Source organism: Gadus chalcogrammus, chromosome 17 (assembly GCF_026213295.1).
Source record: "Gadus chalcogrammus isolate NIFS_2021 chromosome 17, NIFS_Gcha_1.0, whole genome shotgun sequence".
Lineage (NCBI taxonomy): Eukaryota > Metazoa > Chordata > Actinopteri > Gadiformes > Gadidae > Gadus > Gadus chalcogrammus.
In genome coordinates this window covers 11991141-12015958 of record NC_079428.1, presented here as the reverse complement: position 1 = coordinate 12015958, position 24818 = coordinate 11991141, and the positions used below count along the sequence as shown (strand labels likewise).

The following is a 24818-nucleotide window of genomic DNA, read 5'->3' as shown; positions in this document are numbered from 1 at the left end:
TGGAAGATAAGTGTGAGTGAGTGAGTGAGTGAGGTTTACCTGTAGCCTGTCTACCTCTTTTGCTGCGTGGCTGTGTCTCCTCCTCCTCCTCGTATCCCACCTCGTCCAAGGTCACGAAGCTCACACACTCCTCTGTGGGACACACGCTCAAAGGTCACAACCTCCACACACGGCAGCACTATCCTCCATCACAATCAGCCAATCAAATCCTCTGAAGTGGAATGGGCCAAGCACTGAAACACACACCTGCTTGCTCCTCGCTTTGTTTACATTCACCAACGATGGAGGAAGACGCTTTCTCTTCATCACAGACCGTCTGTTCGAGGGACGGAGGGGGAGTGAAGGACAGAATAAGAGCCTGTTATACAATCCCTATCATCCTGAATACATAGATATAAACAAACTTTTTATCTGCATATAAGTTCACTTTTCTCTCACCTCAGTATTCAACCTGGCCTCTGATTGGTCGTCTGGAAGGGGCTCTGAATGTGTTGGCTCCTCCCCTTCCTGTTCCTCCTTCACAATCTCGTCCAGAGTGACCAACGTCTGCAGTTCTTCTTCTGTGATCCCCCCCGCTCTTCTTCCACTCTCTTCCTCTCCTCCAGGACCAACCTCTTCCTCATCCACCTCCTCCTCCTCCTCCTCTCCAACCTCATCTAGGGTCAACAGACCCTCAATTCCTTCTCCTCGCTTCCTCTCCTCCTCCTCTTCCTCTCTCCTCTCTCCTGCCTGCCTCTTCCTCAGCTCTTCCTCCTCAACTGAATCGTCGGGGTAGTCCTCCTCTTCCTCACTGACCTCATCCAGACTCACCAGAGCGTTCTCCTCCTGCTCCTGGCTCTCCTTCCTTCCGTCCATCGCCTTCTTTGCTCCAACACCCTCGTTTACTTTGGGCTGCATGGTTTGCTCCGTGGTCTTCATCTTCGTTGCTGCTTCGTCTTCTGTCGCGGAGTCGCTCCCCGCGACCTTACCACCTCTCTTCCCCCTCCTAGGCTCTAACCCTGGCGGCTGTTCCTCCACTGGAGCTGGTTCCTCCTCGCCCCCCACTGAGTCCACCACCTGGTACACCTCCTCCAAGTCCTTCACCCTCTGTTGACCTTCTTTGGCGGCCATTTTGGAGGTCCCAGAGACCGCCACCTCCTCTTTCCTCCCTCGTCCACTCCTTCTCTTTCCGGCAGCAGGCTGCTCGTCACCTTGTGGCTCCTCCATGACTTGACGGGCCACCTCCTGTTCCTTCTTGACTTTCTCCTGCTTGCTGTGCGTTCCTTCAGGAGTGTCGTCAGGTACTACCTTTCCATCTTTTTCAGGCGTTGGGTCTTTATTCGCTAGCCCCCGTCGGGGTCGTCCTGGTTGTTCTGGCGCTGGCGCGTCTTCCACCACGTCGCCCCCGATGGAATCCAACACCTCAAACACGGCTTCCATTTCTACAGAGACTGCCTTCTCCACTGGTTCCTCCGCAGGGCTTTCCCTCTTCTTGGTGGGTGTGGAGTGCCTGGTGGAGCGTCTGGTGGACAGCGGTGTGGTCGCTGGCGGCACTGGACTGGGGTGACCTCTCTTAGATTGTCGCTGATCCAGCTCAGGAGCCCCAGCCTCTACAGCGGGCCCCTTGTTGTCCGCCCCTTCAGTGGGGGCCTCGTTGCTCTGCTCCTTTTTACCCTGCTCCTCCTCTGGGGGTTCCTTGGTCATCTGCTCCTCCTCTTGGGTTTCCTTGGACTTCTGCTCCTCCTCTTGGGTTTGCTTGGTCTTCTGCTCCTCCTCTTTGGGAGGAGATCCTTCAACACAGTCCATGAGCCGGTTGATGTCTCCTTCCTCTGTCGATGCATCGTTGAGTAAAGCATCAGCTGCCTCCGAAACTACCGATGGGGTTTCTTCATTCACAGAAGGCATTTGTTCTTCTACAATTGTCACCTTCCCCTCTTCCAAAATAGTCTCTTTGTGCTCTTGGACCTCCTGGAATGGCTCAGCTTCATCAGCGACTTTGGCCAACATTTCCTCCTCTTGGGGTTCAGAGGTCTGGCTCTGAGGGTCAGGGAGGCCTGGTGTCTCAGGCTGGACCGGGGTTTGGTGAGGCGTCTCCTCACCACACTCTGGCCTCGAATGGAGCATCTGGTCGCTTGACTTTTCATCACCCAGCTGCTCTTGTGTTTCGTCCACCTCTACTCTGTTCTCCTTCATGTCTTCGCTGGGAGAGACGACCACATCCTTTCCTGTGAGGGTTAACTCTTGCTGGGCCTTTCTCTTCCCCTCTTCCTCCAGACATGGATCAGTGTGTAAGACATCCTTTCCTGTCAGTGATGCTGCACTTTTCACTGCAGAGGTCTCTGCTGCCATCATGTGGCCAAACCTCGCCATGTCATCTTCACATACCATGGCTGCTTCACTTAGTTCCTCCTTCCTTCTGATTGCTGGACAGGCAGGAACGAGAGACTCCGCCTCCTCCGTGGTAGTGATAAGTGTACCTTCCTGGCTGGTACGCGATGGAGTGTGTGTCGTGTCAACAGCCTCAGACACCTGGGCAGAAGATTCTTCACACTTCTGTTGTGTGTTCTGTTCAGAAGAGGAAGGGACTACTCCGACCGGAAGGGGGAGAGAAGAGGAAGTAGAGGAAGAGGAGGACTTGGGGAGATCTGAAGAAGATGAGGAGGACTTGGGGAGATCTGAAGAAGATGAAGACTTGTGGAGATCTGAAGAAGATGAGGAGGACTTGTGGAGATGTAAGGAGGAGGACACTGTGGCTCCAGACAAGGATGAGGAGTGGGCTGTCGTTGAAGAGTTGGACTCCAATCCAGTAGACGTAGATGAGGAGGTGGTCTTGTCGAGCTCCATTGAGACCTGGTGGTTCCAAAGAGAGGAAAGAGTCTGAGCCCTGACTAGGGATGGCAATCGTTACGATTTTGCCGATTTAATCAGAGAATCTTCTTTAATTGTTATAATCGGGACTGACTCGGGAAGAACAAAATTGCATCTGCAGGCGATTAATATAACTAGCACAATGGAATACCTAGCCTAAATTAATAGAAAGTGTATTTGCTTAATTTCTCCAGTACCGATAGCAGCACCAAGTCGGTTGAGTTTATCGATACTGTGGCCTTAGAACCAACACCTCAACACATCCCCTATGCTGGAGACAAGAGAGCTAGGACGAGACCGTACCTCTCTCTGGAGGTAAGGTCCTGGACCTGAGGGGCCAGGCGCTGAGGGGTCCGGTGGCGATTGGCCAGACTTTGCATGCTGGGGACTGTTGATCACAGTCCTGACATCTATATTCTGAATGCTTGACGTGAAATCGCTTACCCTGAAATAACAAAATGGTATCGTTAGATCAGCTTTCAATGACTGCAAAAGTCTGCAACCCGAAAGATGATGACAACGTTTCTAATCGATAAGGAGACTAAGAGACTCACGATTTCCACACTTTGTCTACAACCTCCCGATTGGTCCTGTAGGAGAGACAATTTATTTATTTAAAACACACACACTCAACTATAAAAATATTAAATCTTATGTCGGTGTGCAAAGATGGGGGCAAGGAATGAAAACACATACCCATATTGACCTTGAGTCTTCCCCTTTTTACCATTGAGCTTATTCAACACTCTGGTCCTCTTGTTAATATCGGGTCTTCCCCCAATGAGCCGGAAAACCACCTACAGAGAGAGAGCATGTTTTTGTTGTCATTGTACGTACCCGTCTCATACCCATCTACCTACCAACCTGTTTGTCTACCCATCTACCTACCCGACACCTACCCATCAACCTCCTAAAGTGACATACTATGAAAATGTATTCATACATTATTCAAACAGTGGTTCTGAGCGAGTAATTTGATTGGACAAGAGAAATTCCATGAGCTTTGCAGGAGTGCTGATATGAGCGTCAAACATCACTCGGACTGTTCACCAAACTGTAAACCAACTGTCAAAATCACTCCGCATTCCAGCTGTAACCAACTTACTTTAACTGACATAAACTGTTACCTTGGACCAAACCTGAACCAGCTTTGCGCCATAGCCTTCAGATGGATATATTTCCAAATATAACATTTAATTTGATGCACAATCGAGACTCCAGATGTGCCCCGATGTAAGCGTCTGAGCTTGACAGGTTGGAGAGGAGCAAAAATGAAGCCAACACCGTAAGGCCAACTGTGTGGGCTTTAAACTGCTTTGTTATTTGTTTGTTGCTTGGCAACAGTCCGCTGAGTGGGGATCTATTTTTGTTGGCGGAAGCAAATTCATTCATTTATATGATTAAATAAACAAACAAATCACAATACATAGTCAATTATTATTGTTAACAGTACATTTATCTCGTATAACTGTTGTATAAAGGCAATATCACACTCAAGGTCGCAGTGTTGTCGCTCTATATCAGCGCTGCTGTGATTGCCTCCGGCCGAATCACAGCAGCGCTGATATAGAGCAACAACACTGCTCCCTCTCATGTGATATTGCTTAAATATATACGGTAGGTATAAATTAAAATGATGAGACATGTTGTATACCACTGTATCGCACTGGGAGGGGCTAGAACACAAGGAAACCGCCCAACTATGATCTTCTTTTACCAACATCTCTGTGTGCCTTTGCTTCAGATCAGGGCCGCCAGATAACGGATCAACGACAAGGTTGTATCCTTCCTCCACACGACTTTTTATGTCGAAGTTGTGCTTTTTTGAAGCCCTGCTCTTTTGTGACACATTATACCACCAGGTGTGAGTGTGATTAGCCGTTACAAGCCGTTTTGAAAATCTGCCTCTTACATGCCCACTTGTGATGTCAGAAGAGGCAGATATTCAAAAGTGCTTGTAACGGCTAATCACAGTCACACCAGATGGTATAATAGGTCACCTTTAAAATGTTTTGCTTTTCAAATCCCTACAAACCCCCGCCACCGAGACAATCTTTGGGCGAAACCTGGAGTGGGTCGTAAACAGAGACTGAAAACCAATCAGGTGAACACACACCTCACTGATGAGCGTACATCCTTTTTTCTCCTTCCTTTGGAAGGAGGAATTTTGCTCTACACAGGTTAAACGGTTTGGCCGAAATTCATACTGTTGGTCAGATTCATACCGTAGTTCATTCTATGCTACCGTCCCCCTACCATTCCCCCAACCCTTCTACCTGTCCAGTAGGACCACAGCGAGACGTACCCGGTTGGCGAGGACTAGGCAGCTGAGCCATTTAAGGTGTGTTTTCTTCGACAAGTGGTCAAAGATGTCCCTCAGCACTTTCATGTTGCAGTGATCCATCTCCTTCAGTATCAGCTGCTCCTGGTGACCAGTCCCCTTAGACACCTGTAGCAGAACACGAACTGCTTTACCACCACACAGACTGCTTTACCACCAAACAGACTCCTACAGCCCAATCAAGAATGCTACATCCCAACCCAGACTGCTACAGCCCAACCCAGACTACTACATCCCAACAAAGACTGCTGCTACAACATAGACTGCTATACAACACATACTGCTATATTACAACCTACTGTTAAATCAAAGCCTAGATTGGTGCATCATAGTCTGCTATATCACAACACAGATTGTTATATTACAAAACAGACTTATACACACATAACAGTAGTCAATACAAGTCTAGAAGATAGAAGATAATAACGTACCACATTGCTCAGATGAAGCATTCTGTAGTACAATTGCAGCTGCAAAGAGAATATACATCATCTCCCGATTAGATCACATTCATAATCTGTCATGACATCACACACAATGTCATGAAAGCACATCAACTAAGCATAATTACAGATTGTATTCTCTGTGTCTATACCTCTGAGGTGCAGGGCTTAAGATGGTTCACGAGGAAGTGGAGGGTGAGGTCAGATCCTCCCATAGTGAACGGCTTGTGGAGGAAATCGGAGACAAACTCCTTACACTTCAAAGCGTCGTCAAAGTGGATGAAGGCCTGGAGAGGAGAGAGGAGAAGAAGAAGAAGTGAGGAGGAGAAAGGAGGAGGAGATGAGAGGGGAGGAGGAAAGAGAAGAAGAGGGGGAGTGGAGGTAAAATAAGAGAAGGAGATAGGAGGAGACATTAGAGGATGGAAAGGAGGCAAGACGGAAAAAGAATGGCGGACAGGAGGCAAGGACAAAATAATAATGACTTGCATGACATCGAAACACAGTTTGTGGGTGTGCGTGCGTACCCTTCTCTGCAGAGGTAGTATCACTACGGAGTAGTACACACGGCTGATGTCCTTCTCCACAAAGTAAGGCCACACCTCATCCACGAGGTCCATGTGGCGGTACGTGCCGAACGCCAGCCCTGTCACCATGACGCTCTGCGTAGTCAAATTGGTCTCCGCCCACTTCAGGACAGAACCAGTTAAGAGAATAAAATAATTAGAGGGGTGTTTGCCCACTGCCCCAACAGACACTAACACGGTCAGTCTGAATAAAAGGTCAAATTAGGGCATCACTAATGGGGAATTAATTTTTAATTGTTGGGATGCATGCCGACAGACAGACGGACCGACTCACCTCAAGGTCTTCTGGTCCGTTCACCGTCCTGTGTGCTGAGAGGTCAGACAATAGCGACGTTAATCATTAATATTAGCAGGAGTCCATACAGCCCGGTTGGCTTTCTTTATCATTATTATGAATCAACACACACGAGGCTGGCTTGAATGTCATAACCATAAACAATATTTGACACAGCTTCATTATCAATAAAGGGATGGTTTGCAGTAAATTCACCCTTGGGTCCTCTGCACCATGACATCCAGCCAAATACCCCCTCAGAAGCTTTTATCCCTTGGTCGAACATTGGTGAAGTTAGAGTTTTCAGTCGACTGGGTTAGTACTGGCGCTAATGGAACCTGTCCTGTATCTTGTAAATTACCCCACTAATAATGCTTGGAGTTTTACCACACTTCGTCAGTAGTAAAAACAGGGTCTGTACTAATAAAATGAGGCATTGTAAAGTTTGTAAGCCGTTTGCTAGAAATACCTTTTAGGAAAATAAATCGTACCTACCGCTATTTCCCTCTGCGCCCTTCAGAATGCGCTGTTTCTGGTGTCTGTAGCTTTAATGCAAATGACCTGCTGCCCATTGACCAATGAGCTGTCAGAGTGAACCACAGCATGGAGGAGAAGTGATTGTTGCCATTTGCGGACCCCCGGAGCTCTATATCTATATAATATAATAATAATATGATATAATATATAGGTATTCATATAATGTTATATCTAATATCACGGCCAAAAGATACGTGCGCATCGGATGATATTATGAATCATAAAGACTGCGTCTGACGTCTCTGGTACTTCCACAACAATTAAAGACTTCTAGTGGGGGTTATCTCAGCCATGGTTGAGAAGAATTTGGGGAAAGGAACTTTGGCTTTGACTCTCTGAAGATTGAACCGCGACATGGAGGAGAAAGGGATTGTACTTCCGGAGCTAAACTGCCGGATTGCCGCCAAGGCTCTGGCGGCAGTCCGGCAGCTCTGGCGGGCTCCCTGTCAGTCAGTCACATGGCAAACTGACAAACACATGGCAAACATGTCTCAGACATTTTGTATGGAATATCCCTGCTTCTGAAATGCTCGAACATCTCAGCCCAGCGCTCGTCCACTGGTCCACAAAATCTTAGCTATGCTCTGATTGGAGGCGGCTGGGGAAGTGGGAGGTAATATTCAAATGTACCCCCTTCCTACTGAGGAGGGGGCGACCGAAACAGACTCGCTCATTTGGTAACTGTAGGCGGGTTATAACACTCCATAGAAATGTATTGACAACTGAAATAATTGAATTATTTCAGGTGTCAATACATTGCTAAGAAGTGTTGAATTCACTAGCTCTTTTGTTACACTTCAATAAAAAAAATAAAAAGCTTCTGAGGTGGTATTTGCCTGGATGTTATGGTGAAAAGGACTTAAGGGTGAATTTACTCCGAACCATCCCTTTAATATTAAGAAAGACGTGATCTTAATTGTCATAAATAATAATAATCAATGATTCCCCCTCCAACTATCCAATAATTGAATGATCAGAATCAAAACTGACCATTACATTATTAAATCATTAAAAAAAAAATACTTCATATTCTGTTGATTATGTTTAAGTTAAGTGTTATTAAGGTAGCCAGCAAAGAAAACAAAGTACCTCACACATAACCTTGGGTAACAATTTCAATCATTTTCGCGAGGTTTGAATTGCTGGGGTCGAATGGAGCCCGAGGATAAAAAGATGGCAGTCCACTTGAAGATCAGAGAACAACATGGATAGTTAGGGGTCTCACCTGGAGTGTAGAACTGGGGGGACAGGGTGGGATAGAATACGGTCTGGGTGAACACCGTCATCAAGAACGCATCTTCAAGCCGTGCCTTGTCGTGGGCGAGGCCTGGGGGGATATATAATCAACCTTTATTTAAACACAGTGGTAGGCACCACACAAACACACACACACACACACACACACACACACACACACACACTTGAGCTGAGTTCGAAATCGTTCCCTATACACTCACTCGCTATTCCCTATATAGTGTTCATGATATAGTGCACTATATAGGGAACGAACAAACGAGAATTCGGACTACGCTGAACATTTCTAAACGTAATTTGCGTCAGTAAATGCGCCGGGTATTTGTGTGACGCAGACAGATGCGCCCACATCATGTAAACAAACGAATGTTACATTTCCTTGATAAAGGTTTTTTTTAATTCATTTTTTATGTTACATTTTCTATGTTGAATCCCAAATAAATTGTTGACAGTTCTAAACGAAAGCCGGAGACTCCGTCATTAAATGTATATGTTTTCGCGGTTATTCAGCTTCTTCTTCTCCCCCGGAAAAACACAACCGCATTGCATTGTGGTATACGGGAGTAACATGTATGGAACATCGTATGTACACTCACATTTTGGGTATGTTAAGTCCACCATATAGTGCATGAAATTAACCACTGAGAATTCAAACACCACTACAAAATGGCGAGCACCCTATGTAGTAGGGGTGGGAAAAATAATCGATTCTTCGATGCATCGCGATTCTCGCTTGAACGATTCTGTATCGATTCAGACTAACATTAATCGGAATATAAGGGAAAGAAGTTGTTTTTTTGCCTGCTGCAACATTCTGTTCGCTAGAGAGGGATAATTTTTGTCATTTTAAAATTATTGAATTATCTTCAGTGTGGATGGACCAATCCGATTTGTCTTGACACGATTGCGATTCAGCCTACGCATAGCATGCGCGCAAACTCAAAGCCAGACAGAAGAACTCCTAATTCAAGAGCAGCTTTTCCTTTAATGTCATAGAAAAGAAAGATTGGAAAGAAAATACAACTGAAACCTATTTTTTGCATGCTTCCATATTGTGTTATAATGCAAGCTGCATTGATTATTGCATTGTTCATAGAAAGTCATATTTGTGACAAAAGCTTTCTCTCTTATGAAATATTAGATAAGTTAATTCATCTGTTGATGTCTTTAATGATCATCACAAAAGTAGGAAATAATAGCAAACTCTGAGTAGCAAACCCAGATGTATATATATATTTTTGAAAATCACACTTGGAAATGTTCATAAAAAATTATTTAATCGATAATCAATTCAGAATCGAATCGTTGACCTCATAATCGGAATCGAATCGTGAGGTGCGAAGAGATTCCCACACCTACTATATAGTGCACTATATCCGTGATAGGGAATGATTTCGAACACAGCTTTAGAGTGGCGGATTGATATCTGTAGTGTTAAGACACAATATTTAGAATGGAGGAAGGACATCTACAGTGTAAAGACAGTATGTTTCGAGTTGAGGATTGATATCTACAATGTTAAGACACTATATTTAGAGTAGAGGATTGATATGTACAATATAAAGACACTATATTTAGAGTAGAATTTTTTTTCTCAAAGTGCGGCCCGCGGGCCAACATTGGTCCGCACAAACATTCCTGACAGCCCGCAATGACATACAAACAAAATAATAAAGATTTTTTTACTTTTATCATTATATCAATATTAATTTAAACAAAAATAAATAAATATGAAGCGAAAAGTCGACTCTCTCTAGCTTTCAATTATATCTTGTTACATTTGTTGGTTTCAATCCGACTGTACATTACTTTGAAAGGATGAACCTCAGTTTCGAGATTTAGACCTCACTTGACCTCACTCTCAGAGGTCCACGGTGCAATGTTTTTTTTCACCACTGGGATGCTGTCGGCGTTCCCCGCCTAATTTTTTTTCTTTGGCGGCCCTCAGTCAAATTCTGGGTTCCTATATTGGCCCTCAACTGTCCAAACTTTGAGAACCCCTGGAGTAGAGGATCGATATCTACAGTGTAATGACAATATCTTTAGAATGGAGGATCAAAAATCTACAGTGTGAAGGCAGTATGTTTAGAGTGGAGGATTGATATCTACAATGTAAAGACAGTATGTTTAGAGTGGAGGATTGATATCTACAGTTTAAAGACAGTATGTGTAGAGTGGGGGATTGATATCTACAGTGTAAAGACAGTATGTGTAGAGTGGAGGATTGATATCTACAATGTAAATACATTATGTGTAGAGTGGAGGATTGATATCTACAGTGTAAAGACAGTATGTGTAGAGTGGGGGATTGATATCTACAGTGTAAGGACAGTATGTGTAGAGTGGGGGATTGATATCTACAGTGTGGAGACAGTGGTGAGAGTAGAGGATGCCATCTGCAGTGTGAAGAGATTAACAAGAGCATGAGGTTTATGTGGGGTGCTGTTGCATTGTGTGCACTAGGTGGTGCTGTTGTGTCACGTACCAGGACGTGAGATATGGATTTCCCGGTCCAGCGGGAATGTGGACAGCCAGACACTGAATCGGTCTGCATCCTCCACCGTGACAAATTCTACAAATATCTACACACACACACACACATGACATTTTTTTTGAGGTTGCCATTTGTTAAGCAAATTAGGTAGATCAGATCAGGAAGTGCATGTTTGTACCTTGCCAATCAGCGGCAGGTAGTGCCTGACTCCTCCGGTCTTGAGGACGCCTTTAAAGATGTCGTCCATCGAGGATTTGCAATAAGGAATGTTGCTGATGAACACCAGTCTGTACTCCAATGTAGACTCATCATAAAGCTAGACCACAGGAAGTAGACATTCAACACCTGGGCTGGATTCCATTAGGAGTGATTTGACTTGTGCCCCCTATCAAAATCTGAAGATGTTCCCCTCAATCGCCATTGTGCAAAACTTCAAATCCCCTTAACCCCTTAAGGAAACTTCATCTCCATCATTGGACAATGCGTGGGTCTTGAGGGTACAGTAAATACCCTGTACAGCACAGGGTATAGTAAAAGGAAGTGTTTCAGATTCCTCCAGTACCTCATTGGATTAGGTAATAAAGCCAGAACCTTTTTCGGACAGGCATGATGTTTAACATATTCTGTCTGATCACACCACCTTACAGACACAGATTACTGTATTGATCCCAGATTAAGTTCATCTAAAAATAAAGTGCCAACAAATAGCACAGGTCCTCTGGTTCCAATAATTAACAAAACAAAAGCAGTGCAGATCTCACATTGACTCACACACTTCGGTAGTGGGAGGAGTTAAAGAGTCTGATGGCCAGTGGAATGAGGGATTTCCTGTGGCGCTCAGTGGAACTTCAACTTTTATTTCACTTTAACAAACGTGATTTCTAAGAAGAATGAAGGTTGTGATGTCCCAGATCACAGTGGCAGTGTGGGTGTGTGCGTGTCACCTTTTCACTCCAGCGCAGAAGATGTTTATAGAAGATGATCTGAAAGGCAGTGAGGGGTCATTACAAGGGTTAAAGCGCCTCTGTCACACTAAATTTGTACCGGCTGCCAAATTTGTACCGGGCGCGTCATCCATACGTAATCCATTCCAAACCTGCCTGCAACAGATGATCGCGTTGTCCGTTGCCGGGCAGGTTTCAAAAAACATTTGCGCTCAAGTTGCCAAAGACGAAATAACATAGTACAGTTAACGGATCGCTAGATAACACTTGTTTTTACTTTATATTTGCATTGTATTTCATTTTTTAATCAAATTTAGCTAGTAAACTGAGTGTTTAAAGCGGGTTTCAAAAAACATTCGCGCTCATGTTGCCAAAGACGAAATAACATAATACAGAAAACGGATCGCTAGATAACACTTGTTTTTACTTTATATTTGTATTGTATTTCATTGTTTAATCAAATTTAGCAAGTAAACAGTGTTTAAAGCAGGTCAAGGACGAAATAGCACAATACAGATAACGGATCGCTAGATAGAAGTTCCGCGTATGTTCGTGAACCTTTCACGTCATTCGACGCGATCGTCCGTTGCCAGGCAACGGACGACGCGATCATCTGTTGCCGGGCAGGTTTGGAATGGATTACGTATTGATGACGCGCCCGGTACAAATTTGGCAGCCGGTACAAATTTAGTGTGACACCTCCACTAAACGACAAACCGCCTCCACCAACAAATTCAGTTTTCAAAATATCACGACTGTGCCCGTCCATGTAAGCGGCTCGCATTCAATCTTAAATATATACTGTACATATAGCTATTGGCTGCCAATAGCCTGATTTTGTATACTATAGAATAATATAAAATACAGCAATTATAGATTACAAGCAAGAAAAACAGGGGCCCGTCTCTGTGGAAATAGGGGGCTTTGTTACATCAGATTAAGCCCAGTATTCACATCAAATCGTTTCAAGACCTCCATTGATTCAGAGAATGCGGTTTTCCCGTGTGTGTGTTTGTGCGTGTACCGGAGATTCGAGGGCGTTCTCCTTCAGAATGTGAAAGCGGACAGTTTCGAAGTTCAAGGAGGCTTCCATCACCAGCGCCTCAATCAGGGATGCCATCCTATTGGCCGTCATGGTTAAAAACGCCTGGATACAGAAAGCAGTCGGCATCACTAAAAGAACAACAATGGCACTGATTCCCTAGACACAAATAAACAAACTATAACGGAGACCATCAGTGCGGTACAAAGTGACATGGTTGCAGGTTTAAAGTACAATGTATGTTTATGTTTCAACTTTACCATGCAGTTGTCAGGAAGGATGAAGCATTTGTCCCAATAGATGTTGCCAATCTTCCCCAAAAAAGGTGTGATCAAAGACGGAGGGTAAGCATCGTATTTTATCTCTGGCAGATCAGTCACCATGATGGTGGCACCACCGGTGGCGTAGAGTAGAAACTATATCAAGAGAGCGGCAAAGAAACCAAGGTTAATTATTGGCCGTGTCTGCATGCATGAGTGTGTGTGTTTGATGCCGTTATTGGACCTACGTCATTCCATGTCCAACACTGAACATCAAGAAATTCTGTTTAGATGACAGACAGAAAATAAGCGCTGTAAAAAGTCAGCAAGGTGATGGTCAAATTTCTTATTATGAGAGTAAAAATAGAGCCGTAAAAAATAATTAAAGCACACTATGCCAGAATCTAACCCCGGGCTAAAGGTAATTATTGATGAATGATGGGGGCAGATACTCACGAATTGATTCGAGGGGGAGGACTGTGGAGAAGACATCTGTGCAGCCTTGCGTGACCTTGTTGTTGCTGAGCTCGATTACCTTGTTGTCAGGTGTAGGTGTTAGGTTGTCAGAAGGGGGCGTCTTGTTGTCGGAAGTGGGCGTCTCGTTTTCGGACATGGTTGTTGTGTTGCCGGTTGTGGTCGTGTCGCTGCCAGGTGTGATCGTTACGTTTAGGGGCGTGGCCGCCTTGTTGTCGGGTGTGGTCCTCTTGTTTTCAGACATGGTTGATGTGTTTCCGGTTGTGGTCGTGTCACTGCCAGGTGTGGCCATCTTGTTGCCGGGCGTTGCTGTGCTGCCAGGCACAGTCGTTGTGTTGCTAGGCATGGATGTCTTTTTGCAGAGAATAGGCGCTGTAAAAAGTCAGCAAGGTGATGGTCAAATTTTTTTAAAAGAGCCGTCAAAAATCACTAAAGCACACTATGCCCAAATCTAACCCCGGGCTGAAGGTACTTATTGATGAATGATGGGGGTAGATACTCACGAATTGATTCTAGGAAGAGGACTGTGGGGAAGACTTCTGTGTCGCCTTGCATGTCCGTGTTGTTGCTGAGCTCGATTGCCTTGATGTCAGGCGTGGGGGTTACGTTGTTGGAAGTGGGCGTCTTGTCGTCGGAAGTGGGCGTCTTGTTGCCGGGTGTGGTCGTCTTGCTTTCAGACATGGTTGTTGTGTTGCCGGTTGTGGTCTTATCGCTGCCGGGTGTGATCGTTACGTTAACGGGCGGGGCCATCTTGTTACCAGGCGTGGCCGTCTTGTTGTCGGGTGTGGTCGTCTTATTTTCAGAAATGGTTGTTGTGTTTCCGGTTGTGGTCGTGTCACTGCCAGGTGTGGCAGTGTTGTTGCTGAGCTCGATTGCCTTGTTGTCAGGCGTGGGTGTTATGTTGTCAGAAGTGGGCGTCTTGTTGCCGTTAGTGGGCGTCTTGTTGCCGTTAGTGGGCGTCTTGCTTTCAGACATGGTTGTTGTGTTGCCGGTTGTGGTCGTGTCGCTGCCAGGTGTGATCGTTACGTTAACGGGCGGGGCCATCTTGTCGCCGGGTGTGGCCGTCTTGTTGACAGGCGTGGTTATAGTGTTGCCAGGGGTTATCTTCTTTTTGCTGGGCATGGTTGTTGTGCTACCAGGCGTGGCAATCTTGTTACCGGGTGTGGGCGTCTTGTCGCCGGGCGTTTCTGTCCTGCCAGGCACAGTCGTTGTCATGCTAGGCAGGGATGTCTTTTTGCAGAGAACAGTAGTCTTGTTGCCGGGTGTGGCCACCTTGTTTTCAGACATGGTTTTTGTGTTGCCGGTTGTGGTCGTGTTGCTGCCAGGTGTGATCGTTACGTTAACGGGTGGGGCCATCTTGCTGCCGGGTGTGGCCGTCTTGTTAGAAGGCGAGGCCGCCTTGTTGCCGGGTGTGGTCATCTTGGTACCGGGTGTGGTCATCTTGGTACCAGGCGTGGCAGTCTTGTTACTAGGCGTGGCAGTCTTGTTACCAGGCGTGGTCGCCTTGTTGCCGGGTGGGGTCATCTTGTTGCCGGGCGTTGTTGTGCTGCCAGGCACAGTCGTTGTGCTGCTAGGCATGGATGTCTTTTTGCAGAGAATAGCCGTCTTGTTGCCGGGTGTGGTCGTCTTGTTGTCAGGCAAGGTTGTTGCGTTGCTTGGCATGGTAGTGTTCTTGACAAAAGTGGCTGTTGTGTTGCCAGGGGTTGCAGTCTCGTTGCCAGGTATAATAGGTGCTGTGCCAGGCAGGGCGGGCTTTTTACCAGGCGTTGCCGCCTTGTTGCCGGGTGTGGTCACCTTGTTGTCAGGCGTGGTTGTTGACTTGCTGGGCGTAGACATCTTGTTGGCGTGCATGGTTGTCTTTTTGCCAGGCGTGGTTGTCTTGCTGCCAGGCGTGGTAGTCGCGTTGCCAGGCGTGGCCTTCTTGTTGCCAGGCGTGGTCCCTTTGGTACCGGGTGCGGTCGTTTTGATACCGGGCGCGGTCGTCTTGTTGCATTGCATGGAACTTGAGGGAAGTTCTGCCACAACATTGACGGCCATTGTAGCAGAGCTTTGTACTTGGACAGAAGAGCCCGGGGTCGGAAGAAGGTGTGGCACTGTTGTTGTCCCAGGTACCTGTAAAGACAACCATTTGGTTAGAGACAGAAAGGAGGAAGAGCCATTAGAGATACATGACGTGTGTGTTCGTCCGTTACCGCTATCTGTGTCACGGTGATTGGATTTCCACCAATCTTCAGCTCCGTAAAGCCGAGCAAGGCATGAGCGGCAGCTTCTTGTCGAAAGTACACCGTGGCCTAAAGACACAGGCATACAAAGCAAATCTTATCAGGAGCCATTCATAATAACGCTGTGGTGTGTGTGAATGTTTGGAGCTCTGTCTGAGCAGCGGTTAATTTTGGTGCCTGCAGACGAGTGAGGGTTAAGCTTCTAAGTGTAACATTTCAAAAACAAATTTAAAAAACAGCACTAAAAAAAAGTATCTAGAGTTGTTTCATCCGTTGTAACGTGCTCCCCGCCTTCCTAGAACTCGAGCCCCAAAGACCTTTTTCTTTTGATCTCATCATGTTAGAATTCCAGCTTTAACAGTGTGTTCCCTTACACCTTAAGTGGAAACATGTCATGGCTCTGGTTCAGTCCAACCAAAGTTTACTCTGACCTCAGGAGTCAACTACCAGAGGTTAGCGCTCACCTCTTGTCCCGCCACAGAAATGAGTCTGCTTTTCCCGAACTTCTCCAGAGCGCAGAACACCTGCTGCGGGGTGACCTTGGAGGGAAGCCCAGACAGGAGCAGGGGAGGGTGGGCCGGTACGAAGCCCAGGAGACCCGACTAGACCCAGGAGACGCAGAGTTATACACAGATACACGGAAACAGACGAGGACGCAGAGAAAAGAAAACATGAGATTCAAGTGGGAAAGAGGGAGGGTGAAATCTATTCAACTCAACTACTCACCCCTGGTGGTTTTGCAGATTTAGTTGGTACACTCTTCTTAACCAATACCTTCTTGATTCCCTTAACAGAGGAAGAGGACGAAGGTGGTTCATTCCCTCCTTTGGTCGAAGAAGTGGATGCCTGCTTCTGTTTATCACTAGATGAGGAAGAGGAGGATGGCTTCTTCTCGTCTCTAGATGATGAGGATGACGGCTTCTGTTCATCTCTAGATGAGGAAGAGGATGGCTTCCTCTCGTCTTTAGATGAGGAGGATGACGGCTTCTGTTCATCTCTAGATGAGGAAGAGGAGGATGGCTTCTTTTCTCTAGATGATGAGGATGACGGCTTCTGTTCATCTCTAGATGAGGAAGGCTTCTTCTTGTCACTAGATGACGAGGATGACTGCTTCTGTTCATCTCTAGATGAGGAGGAGGAGGATGGCTTCTTCTCGTCTCTAGATGAGGAGGATGACTGCTTCTGTTCATCTCTAGATGAGGAGGAGGAGGATGGCTTCTTTTCTTTAGATGAATCAGAGGATGATGATGAAGCGGCCTTCAGCTTGGCCAGCTCTGCCAGCAGCACTGGGGCCAGAGACTGGACCACCAGCTCTAGACTGGAGGAGCCAGTGAAGCTCTGGACACCTTGAGGGGAGGAGCGGGAGAAGGAGAGGAAGACAACAGGGGGAAGAAGAGGAGATGGAGAGAAAGTAGAAAGGAAAACGAGGTTAGAAAGACAGAGGGAAGAGGAGAATGGAGAAGCAGGAAGAGTCTGATCAGGTTTCACTTTGCCTGTATCTAACAATCTTAAATGTGCTTGACTCCCTCTCCTGATTCATCTACGGGGATATTCTGCAAGGTCTCTCTACCTCAATCTCTTTCTCCCTCGCCTTCCATTAGGTCTCTCTACCTGGTCTCTTACCAGAGGATTCCAGTAGTTTCTTGGCCAGCTGTTCTACGCTGGTCTCCTCTTGTCTGCGACCCGAAGACCTCCCATCGTGACTTCGCGACCGTCTTCGCTGAGATGAGGGGTGAGGGGATCGAGACCCAGAGCGGGACCTGGGAGGATCAAGATCACCATGAATACTAGACCATCGGTTTAGTAACTACTATTTATTATAGTGAAATGTATTACCGCTTCACTAATAATAAAGAAATAAATATTAACCTTGTGTTGATGTCACTACTTTACACTTAACAGTGGTTTCGATTGGTAACGAGTGGTAAGTCGGTTACTGTTTCTATGGTTACTAGTGAACCATAAAACAATTCAAAGAAACAAGTAACCCAACACACCTGCGGTTGGGTCTGGTACCACGTGCATGCCGGGGCGATCGTGACCCCCGACCCCTTCGTGGGGACCCAGAGCTTCGCCTAGATCTCCTGGCTGCCTGCCTTTTGCCACGGCAACGGTCTGAGCTGGGGGAGGAGCTTGACGAGGAACGGGAGCGGCTTCTACGGCTGGTTAATGAGAAAGAAGGAACCAATCACAAAGAGGTGAGGTGGAAGGGCCAGACAGGAGGTCCAGTGTTTCCCACAGACCAGGTAATAATAATAATAATAAATAAAATGTATATAGCGCTTAATATGGTACTCTAAGACGCTTTACATATTGCCCTATCAAAACTATGTAAGACAGACTAGGAATAAAAGAAAAACAGAGGTTAAACATGAAGAATAAGGTGGGAGTTAGGTGGGGAAGGCTAGTGTGAAAAGGTATGTTTTGAGGGCAGATTTGAAAGAAGAGAGGGTTGGAGAGACTTTGATGTGGGAGGGGAGTGAATTCCAAAGGGTGGGGGCAGCAACTGAGAAGGCCCGATCACCCCAAGTCCGTCGCTCAGTCCGTGGAACTTGTAGCAGGTTGGCAGAATTGGACCTGAGGAATCGGGAGGGGGCGTGGTGATGGAGGAGGTCGGCAAGGTAGGGGGGGGCTAGGCTGTTGAGGGCCTTGTAGGTGATGAGTACGATTTTGTAGGTAGCAATGTTTGGTGCTCCCGGACTTTCAGGTGGGCGGGGGGGGGGGGGGTTCATTGCTCATTTAACAATATAAAAATAATAAATAATAATAGTCCTTCAAACTATCCAACAAACGATCGCTTCGATCGCAGCAATCGCTTCCCTGTCTTCATTGTGCTAAACCAGCCAAAAAGTAATTGGTCATTGGCTCCAGTAAAAGGGGAAGCAATGCATTGCTCCTGTCCAGCCCCTGCTGCAGAGCGAATTCAAATCACCGGCAGAACGGGCTGGGGGAACCCAGTCTAACACTTTGATCCATCTAAACTATAAACGCATTTCACATTAATCGCATCGTTTGCTGCGTTACCAACGTTTTTCTATGCTGACTTAGGGTGCAGGATGTTCAATATCTATACAGTTCATAAGGCTAAAATGTATCTTTTCTGAGTCAACAATATTTTGGGCATGTGTGTTTGAGCACACATTGGTAAACTCCAGAGGTCGCCGACCATCTTCACTGTGCCAAATATCAAGCTGCTTCTGGTTTTCCTTTGTAGGTGCGTTGAGAGGAGGAGCGGGCGAATCAGCTGTCAGTGCGTGTGCATGTATCAGTGATATGCGGGTTGATCCAATAAGTGGTAGTGGATACCCGCACACCATTGGCATGTATGCGTGCTTGTCTGTGTGTGCGTGTGCGAACGAGAATGACAGGGGGAAAGAGTGCTATGCAGAGATTAATGAACGGAACGATACTTAGATTTCAAAATCGCAAAAAAATAAATAAAATTGTGGCACTCGGTGTGGTTTCTGAGGCGCTGCGCCACATTGATCTACGTATGGGAAGCACAGAGGTCTTATCATGTAATCATGTGTCTTATTAAAGTCAATGAGTATGAAGGATAGTGCGGATGCATTTGGTGAACTACACCATTGAGATTGAGGAATCACGGTTACCTGTGGATAGGTCTTGAGCTACAAGGCGAGCTAGCTTTACCGCTGGTTCGCTTCCAATCTGGGGACCGCAAACTCGCTGGCGACGTTGACCTCTTTCTCCGCGGAGACCTTGACCTCTTCTTCCGTGGAGACCTTGACCTCTTCGGCCGTGGAGACCTCGATCCTTTCCTTCCTGAAGACTTTGACCTTGATCTCTTCGGTGGAGTCCAAGACGCGAGTGCTTCCAAAATCCTCCTCGGCAAGGGAGGTGCAGAGTTTGACGGGGCGAACGGAGTGGGGTGATGGGGTGAACTCGGGGAGGAGGCGGGGACTGCGGTTGTCGTGGGGGGTTGCTGGGATTCTTCAGGGGCCGAGCTAAAGCAGGAAGACGAGCAGACATACAGTAATGTCGAATACGGTTAAGCTTTGAGTAATTTGAGTGAAAAATTCTCATTGTTTGCCGTTTGTTGTCATGTGCTGCCCATCATTGACAAATTTGTTCAAGCAGAAAACATTTCCCATTCTGGCCTTCAGTCATATCTATTAAAGCTGTGGTAGGCAATTTATTCTAGCAACTTTTCCTCAACACGTTTCTGGAAAATCGCAGCAATCAATAAATGAAATGTTGTGCGATCAATTCATTTGGCCAGATTATAATGATGGGATGCGCCAAGTGTCTTGTCTACCTACCTAGATTTAAATACTGCCTGTGCACAAGGCAAGGCGGACTTGTTGCTTAAGCTAACAAGCTATTTGAGGGTTTTGGGGGAGGGCCTTTGGAGGTCGGCCTGTAAGTGGAGGGCTTGGATATCTTTCGTTTGTATGCCTTTAAATTGACGTTTATTTTTGCTTGTTCTCCAAACACTTGCTTTAATTCAGACAATTTCACTTCTTATAGCTCCTTGCTCTAGTAACTGTTCTCTGATTGGATTCACACACACACACACACACACACACACACACACACACACACACACACACACACACACACACACACACACACACACACACACACACACACACACACACACACACACACACACAAAGGGTGTTAGGTTAGGGGAACTTACTCAAGTGAAACTGTATCCTGCTCCCATTCAGAATACCTGGACAAGAGAAAAGCACATCATTCCTCAAAACATCAGACTCCAACCCGGCCGTTGCCAATAAAGGAGATGAAGAGCACCTGAGGAACACGTGGAGAAGCAGCTTGAATAGCCTGCTTCTCCACTCATTCTGGAGCTCTCTCAGCCATGTGGCACGTGCCCGGAGGGTGCCGAGTTGGGCAGAAGCCGGGAGCGGTAGATACGACGACCTCACCGACGGACCGGACCCGACCCAGAGTCCCCACACCCTTTTTGCCCCAGTGTGGAAGAAACAAGTTGATGCATGATTTCCCCTTTCTATTGTGAGCTGCACGCAATGAAACCACTGCACCGCAACCCTGCCTGAGCGTTTGTTTCGGGAATCGCAGCCGCCGTTGACCGGGGATTGCCACATACGGTGGAGAATGCAGTCAACTCGACCGAGCGACGGACCACTCTGGGAGGGAACCCCAACCTCAAGCAACCCCAAACCAGACCACGACGCAGCTAGAGACGACGCAGGCCGAGACGAGGCCGCGGGAGACGAGGCACGCCGGCAGCAGTGGCAGTGGCATGCTGCGCGCCGGACCGCCGCTCCTCCGAAAGGCCGCCCGAGGCTTCAGCAAAGGGTGGAGGAGTGTGGCAACCCGGCCCGGGCCACTTAAGAAGATGCAGAGCACCTGAGGGACAGGTGGAGTAGCAGGGCTTAAATAGCCTGCTTCTCCACTCATTCGGGGCTCCCCCAGCCATGTGGCTCCTGTACGGAGAGACCGGTCCTCGTGGGTGACGGGGATTCATCCCACGAAGGAGGGGACCGTTGATTCATCCCAGGTTTTACGTTCTTTTGGGTTTCTTCAGCGAGAGACTTTATGTTTGAGTTTGGTATAAAACATGCCTTTTTGGTTTTGGCCAGCGAACTTGTGTCCTGTTTGGGAGCAGGTGGTTCGCTCACCGTCCCGGGTTACCACACCAACATTGAGGACAACAGCTTTCTGTCTAGTGTAATTCAGACAATTTCACTTCTTATAGCTCCTTGCTCTAGTTACTGTTCTGATTGTTTTTTAAAAAGGTAGTACATTTTACACACACACACACAGCAGAAAGGGTGTTTGAGACTTATGTTAGTGGAACTTACTCAAGTGAAACTGAATCCGGCTCCCATTCAGAATACCTGGACAAGAGAAAAGCACATCATGCCTCCAAACATCAGACTCCAACCACCAATATTGAGCAGCTTTTTATCTAGTTTGAGGTTTACTGACTGCCTGCGTAGAAGTCTGCAACGGGCAAGGTGGACTATGTGAATCCTGTGTTCCAGCCAGCCCTGTAGGAAACACACACAGGAAGTGATTACGTTAAGAGTTGGTGTGTGTGCGTGGGCGTAAAGTCCATCCTTTTATACACATATCTTTCCAGGACGATTTATAAACATCCACGTCACATAACGTATTAAATAACAATTATTGCAGGAAACACATTCCTTATAATAAAGCACCTCACCTGCAGGGATTAAAAAAAAAAAAAAGATAGTGATGTCTATAGCAAATCTTGGTTTAAAAAAAATATATACATATATATACACACACACACACAAGACTACAACCACTCAAGTCCTCTGGGTGTGTGTGTGTGTGTGCGTGCGTGTTTGTGTGTGCGCACGCATGCTTAACTGCAGCTCTTCACAAAAAAGGCTGTGATAATGAAAAGATACATATGTATGAATCTGAATTGTGTCTTTTGTACTGAAATTAATGTACTGAGAAATATTTGTCAAACATTGACTCAACAACACACAAGATGTTCAATTCACAAGAAAAGTAAAATACAGACTTTAAGATGTTTTAAAACTGAGTTTTCATTGTCGTCTTAAAGATCTAGGACCATGCCAAACATCTTAAATAATCAAACTAAATATTCTTTAAAAAAAGATATAGAATTATTAAATATAATTACACTCAACCATGACAGGGTAATACTGTATGACAAGCATGGTGGCCTAAAGAATACATGACAGTTTACATTGTTTGATGTAATGACACGCCTCACAGAATGGTTGGTTTATGTTGGACCTGAACCAGCGCTGGTCATGAGGAAGAGGCAATACCACGACACAACAGGAACATATTGACTGGGTAAGGCAAATTAGACTATATGTTAAGAAGTACAAGTCTTCCATATGTGGAGGTATGGTGAGCTTCATCGTTAAGGTAATATAGCATTGGTATGCCTTCAAAACTGGATTACCGGAACCAATACCACCACCTATAGATAATTCTATACAACGAATACATTAGGGTTCCTACGTTTTTTCAGTTTCACATACATTCACAACAAATAACAACCAAATATCTGTCCAATGAGGGTTCTCCTTGATTGAGGTGAGCAGCTGTCTCTCAGTACCATGATGGCCCGAACCAGCCCATCCACGATGTGCACGGCGTGGCATCTCCAGTTGCTGCTTGTTGGAGTTCACAACGTTGTCAAAGGAAGTTCTTAAAACCAGGAAATTAAATTCAACACGAGTTCACCAGTACTTGAATGTCGATTGTTCAATCACAATTCTTGTTTCCACAAAGTTAACCGAAGTTAAACTTTTTTACCAACCCTTCAACATACATGTTTTGCAAGCCGGGTAACGCACTACAAAGTAAGACGTTACACCGCGTTATATACGTTTACTTTACTTAAAAAAAATCTCATTTGTATTGAAGAAACAGTTCTATTTTTACCACCAGCTATTTGCACAGCACATAACTTTATTTTATAAGTGTATAATTAGTATTTAAAATATTTGTGTGATGCTGTGATTTTTATTTGATATTACACTGCACTGACTGACAGCCAGGCAGGTGTGAAGCACACCTTTAAAAAAATTTTTATTTGTATTGAAAAAACAGTTCAATGTTTACAAGATGTTTGCACTATATGACACTGCAGTTAATGACAGATTGTTCGCTACTTACTCCTTTGTAAGCATGGAAATTCAAGTTGAAAATAAAAGAAAAAACTGATCAAATGTGAAGTATGGTTATTTTAAGCCATTTATTATTTTAATTTACTTCAAAAATACCATATCGTGATATATATCCATATCGTGATATAAAATTACTCATATCGTGATATAAGATTTTGTCCATATCGCCCAGCCCTAAGTGCAATATATCTTAAAATAACATTCACCAATCAGCAATAAAACTTTTAAGACAAGCAAAACACCCGTAGATGACAATGTCCCAGTTAGCTCCTTTTCCTTTGAGGAACGTCAAGAGTTTGAAAAAGAGGAAGAGTGAATATTACTGCCCATGCGCACATTGGGCAAAGCGGGGCATTGACAATATCTTGTGTTTCAGTCAAACATTAAAGTAATATTTTGATGACTATTGCAAATATCTAATTATTGCCTCAAAATAGCAAAAGATATTTTCCACTAGACCCTAGCCCTTAATACCGTTGTTAAAAGGTGCCATGGCATGAAAATCTCACTTTGAGGTTTTTTCTATCCTGCCTATGGTCCCCAAGTGGCTAAAACTTGCGTTTGGTGTAAAACGAGAACTAGGTGTTCTGCTCGCCTTTGAAAAAAACCGAGGCTCAACGCGCTGATTTGGAATGTGGTTTCCTTTGTCGTCACACTGCAGTAAGCTCCTCCCCTTACTCTGCCTGGCCCGCCCAGAGATTCGGCCCGCCAATGAGACACGAGCGTGCGAGCCCCACATGTGTGTCTGTGTGTGTGAATACACACACTAACGCAAGTGTTGTCGGTTCTTTGACGACTCTTGTATTTCCACAACGAGACTGTGGTGGGGGTTATCTCAGCCATGGTCGAGAAGGAATTGGGGGAAAGGAACTTTTGCCTTGACTCCCTGAAATACATGAACTGCGACATGCCGCCGGTTGCCGCGAGGCACCACCGCCGCGTAGCACCACCGCCCGGCAGCGGGCAGCCGGCAGCGGGCAGCCGGCAGCGGGCAGCCGGCAGCAGGCAGCGCGCGGTTCAGTCTACTTCTGATTGATGTGAAAGTGGAAGAACCAGAGACGTCACAGAACCCGACAGTCGTTTGTGATTCCAAATATTGTATGGAGGCGCACACAGCTTTTGGCCATGATAATATGTATCATATGATATAGATATCTATGTATTATATGATATTATTTAGATATAGAGCTCCAGGACTGTAATGCAAGTGTTGTACAGTTCCTTGTTATTTTGATAACCGTTCTGCTTTTGGTGTTATGCCGCATAACACGTCTGACTCTCGTCTCTGGTATTTCTACAATGAGACTCGTAGTGGGGGTTATCTCAGCCATGGGTGTGAATGAATTGGGGGAAAGGAACTTTGGCTTTGACTCCCTCAAGAACATGAACCACGACATGGAGGAGAAAGGGATTGTTGGCGGCGAATGTCTCCCGCTTGAGCCCCGCTTCCCGC

The 24818-nt window shown here is 45.9% G+C and overlaps 1 protein-coding gene across 5 annotated transcripts in view; it reads right to left on the bottom strand.

The window, feature by feature from the left end:
• Nucleotides 1-24818, bottom strand: part of LOC130369694 (uncharacterized) — a 43376-nt gene that overhangs the window by 7466 nt on the left and 11092 nt on the right. For 3 of the 5 annotated variants that reach the window (XM_056575187.1, XM_056575183.1, XM_056575184.1), the window contains 29 exons: nt 21654-21715; nt 21527-21562; nt 20377-20412; nt 19328-19681; nt 17714-17878; nt 17328-17476; nt 16443-17062; nt 16181-16318; nt 15687-15785; nt 13998-15606; nt 13477-13866; nt 13269-13303; nt 13021-13176; nt 12743-12865; nt 11719-11757; nt 10953-11090; nt 10766-10862; nt 8252-8353; nt 6490-6524; nt 6156-6317; nt 5784-5918; nt 5620-5658; nt 5153-5296; nt 3544-3644; nt 3402-3437; nt 3151-3292; nt 439-2829; nt 247-316; nt 40-132 (listed from right to left, as the gene is read on the bottom strand). In XM_056575187.1, the coding sequence (XP_056431162.1) occupies nt 40-132; nt 247-316; nt 439-2829; nt 3151-3292; nt 3402-3437; nt 3544-3644; nt 5153-5296; nt 5620-5658; nt 5784-5918; nt 6156-6317; nt 6490-6524; nt 8252-8353; nt 10766-10862; nt 10953-11090; nt 11719-11757; nt 12743-12865; nt 13021-13176; nt 13269-13303; nt 13477-13866; nt 13998-15606; nt 15687-15785; nt 16181-16318; nt 16443-17062; nt 17328-17476; nt 17714-17878; nt 19328-19681; nt 20377-20412; nt 21527-21562; nt 21654-21715 (7696 nt within the window). The remainder of the gene's footprint in view (nt 1-39; nt 133-246; nt 317-438; nt 2830-3150; nt 3293-3401; nt 3438-3543; nt 3645-5152; nt 5297-5619; nt 5659-5783; nt 5919-6155; nt 6318-6489; nt 6525-8251; nt 8354-10765; nt 10863-10952; nt 11091-11718; nt 11758-12742; nt 12866-13020; nt 13177-13268; nt 13304-13476; nt 13867-13997; nt 15607-15686; nt 15786-16180; nt 16319-16442; nt 17063-17327; nt 17477-17713; nt 17879-19327; nt 19682-20376; nt 20413-21526; nt 21563-21653; nt 21716-24818) is intronic. The other 2 variants (XM_056575186.1, XM_056575185.1) reach the window with 2 other exon arrangements.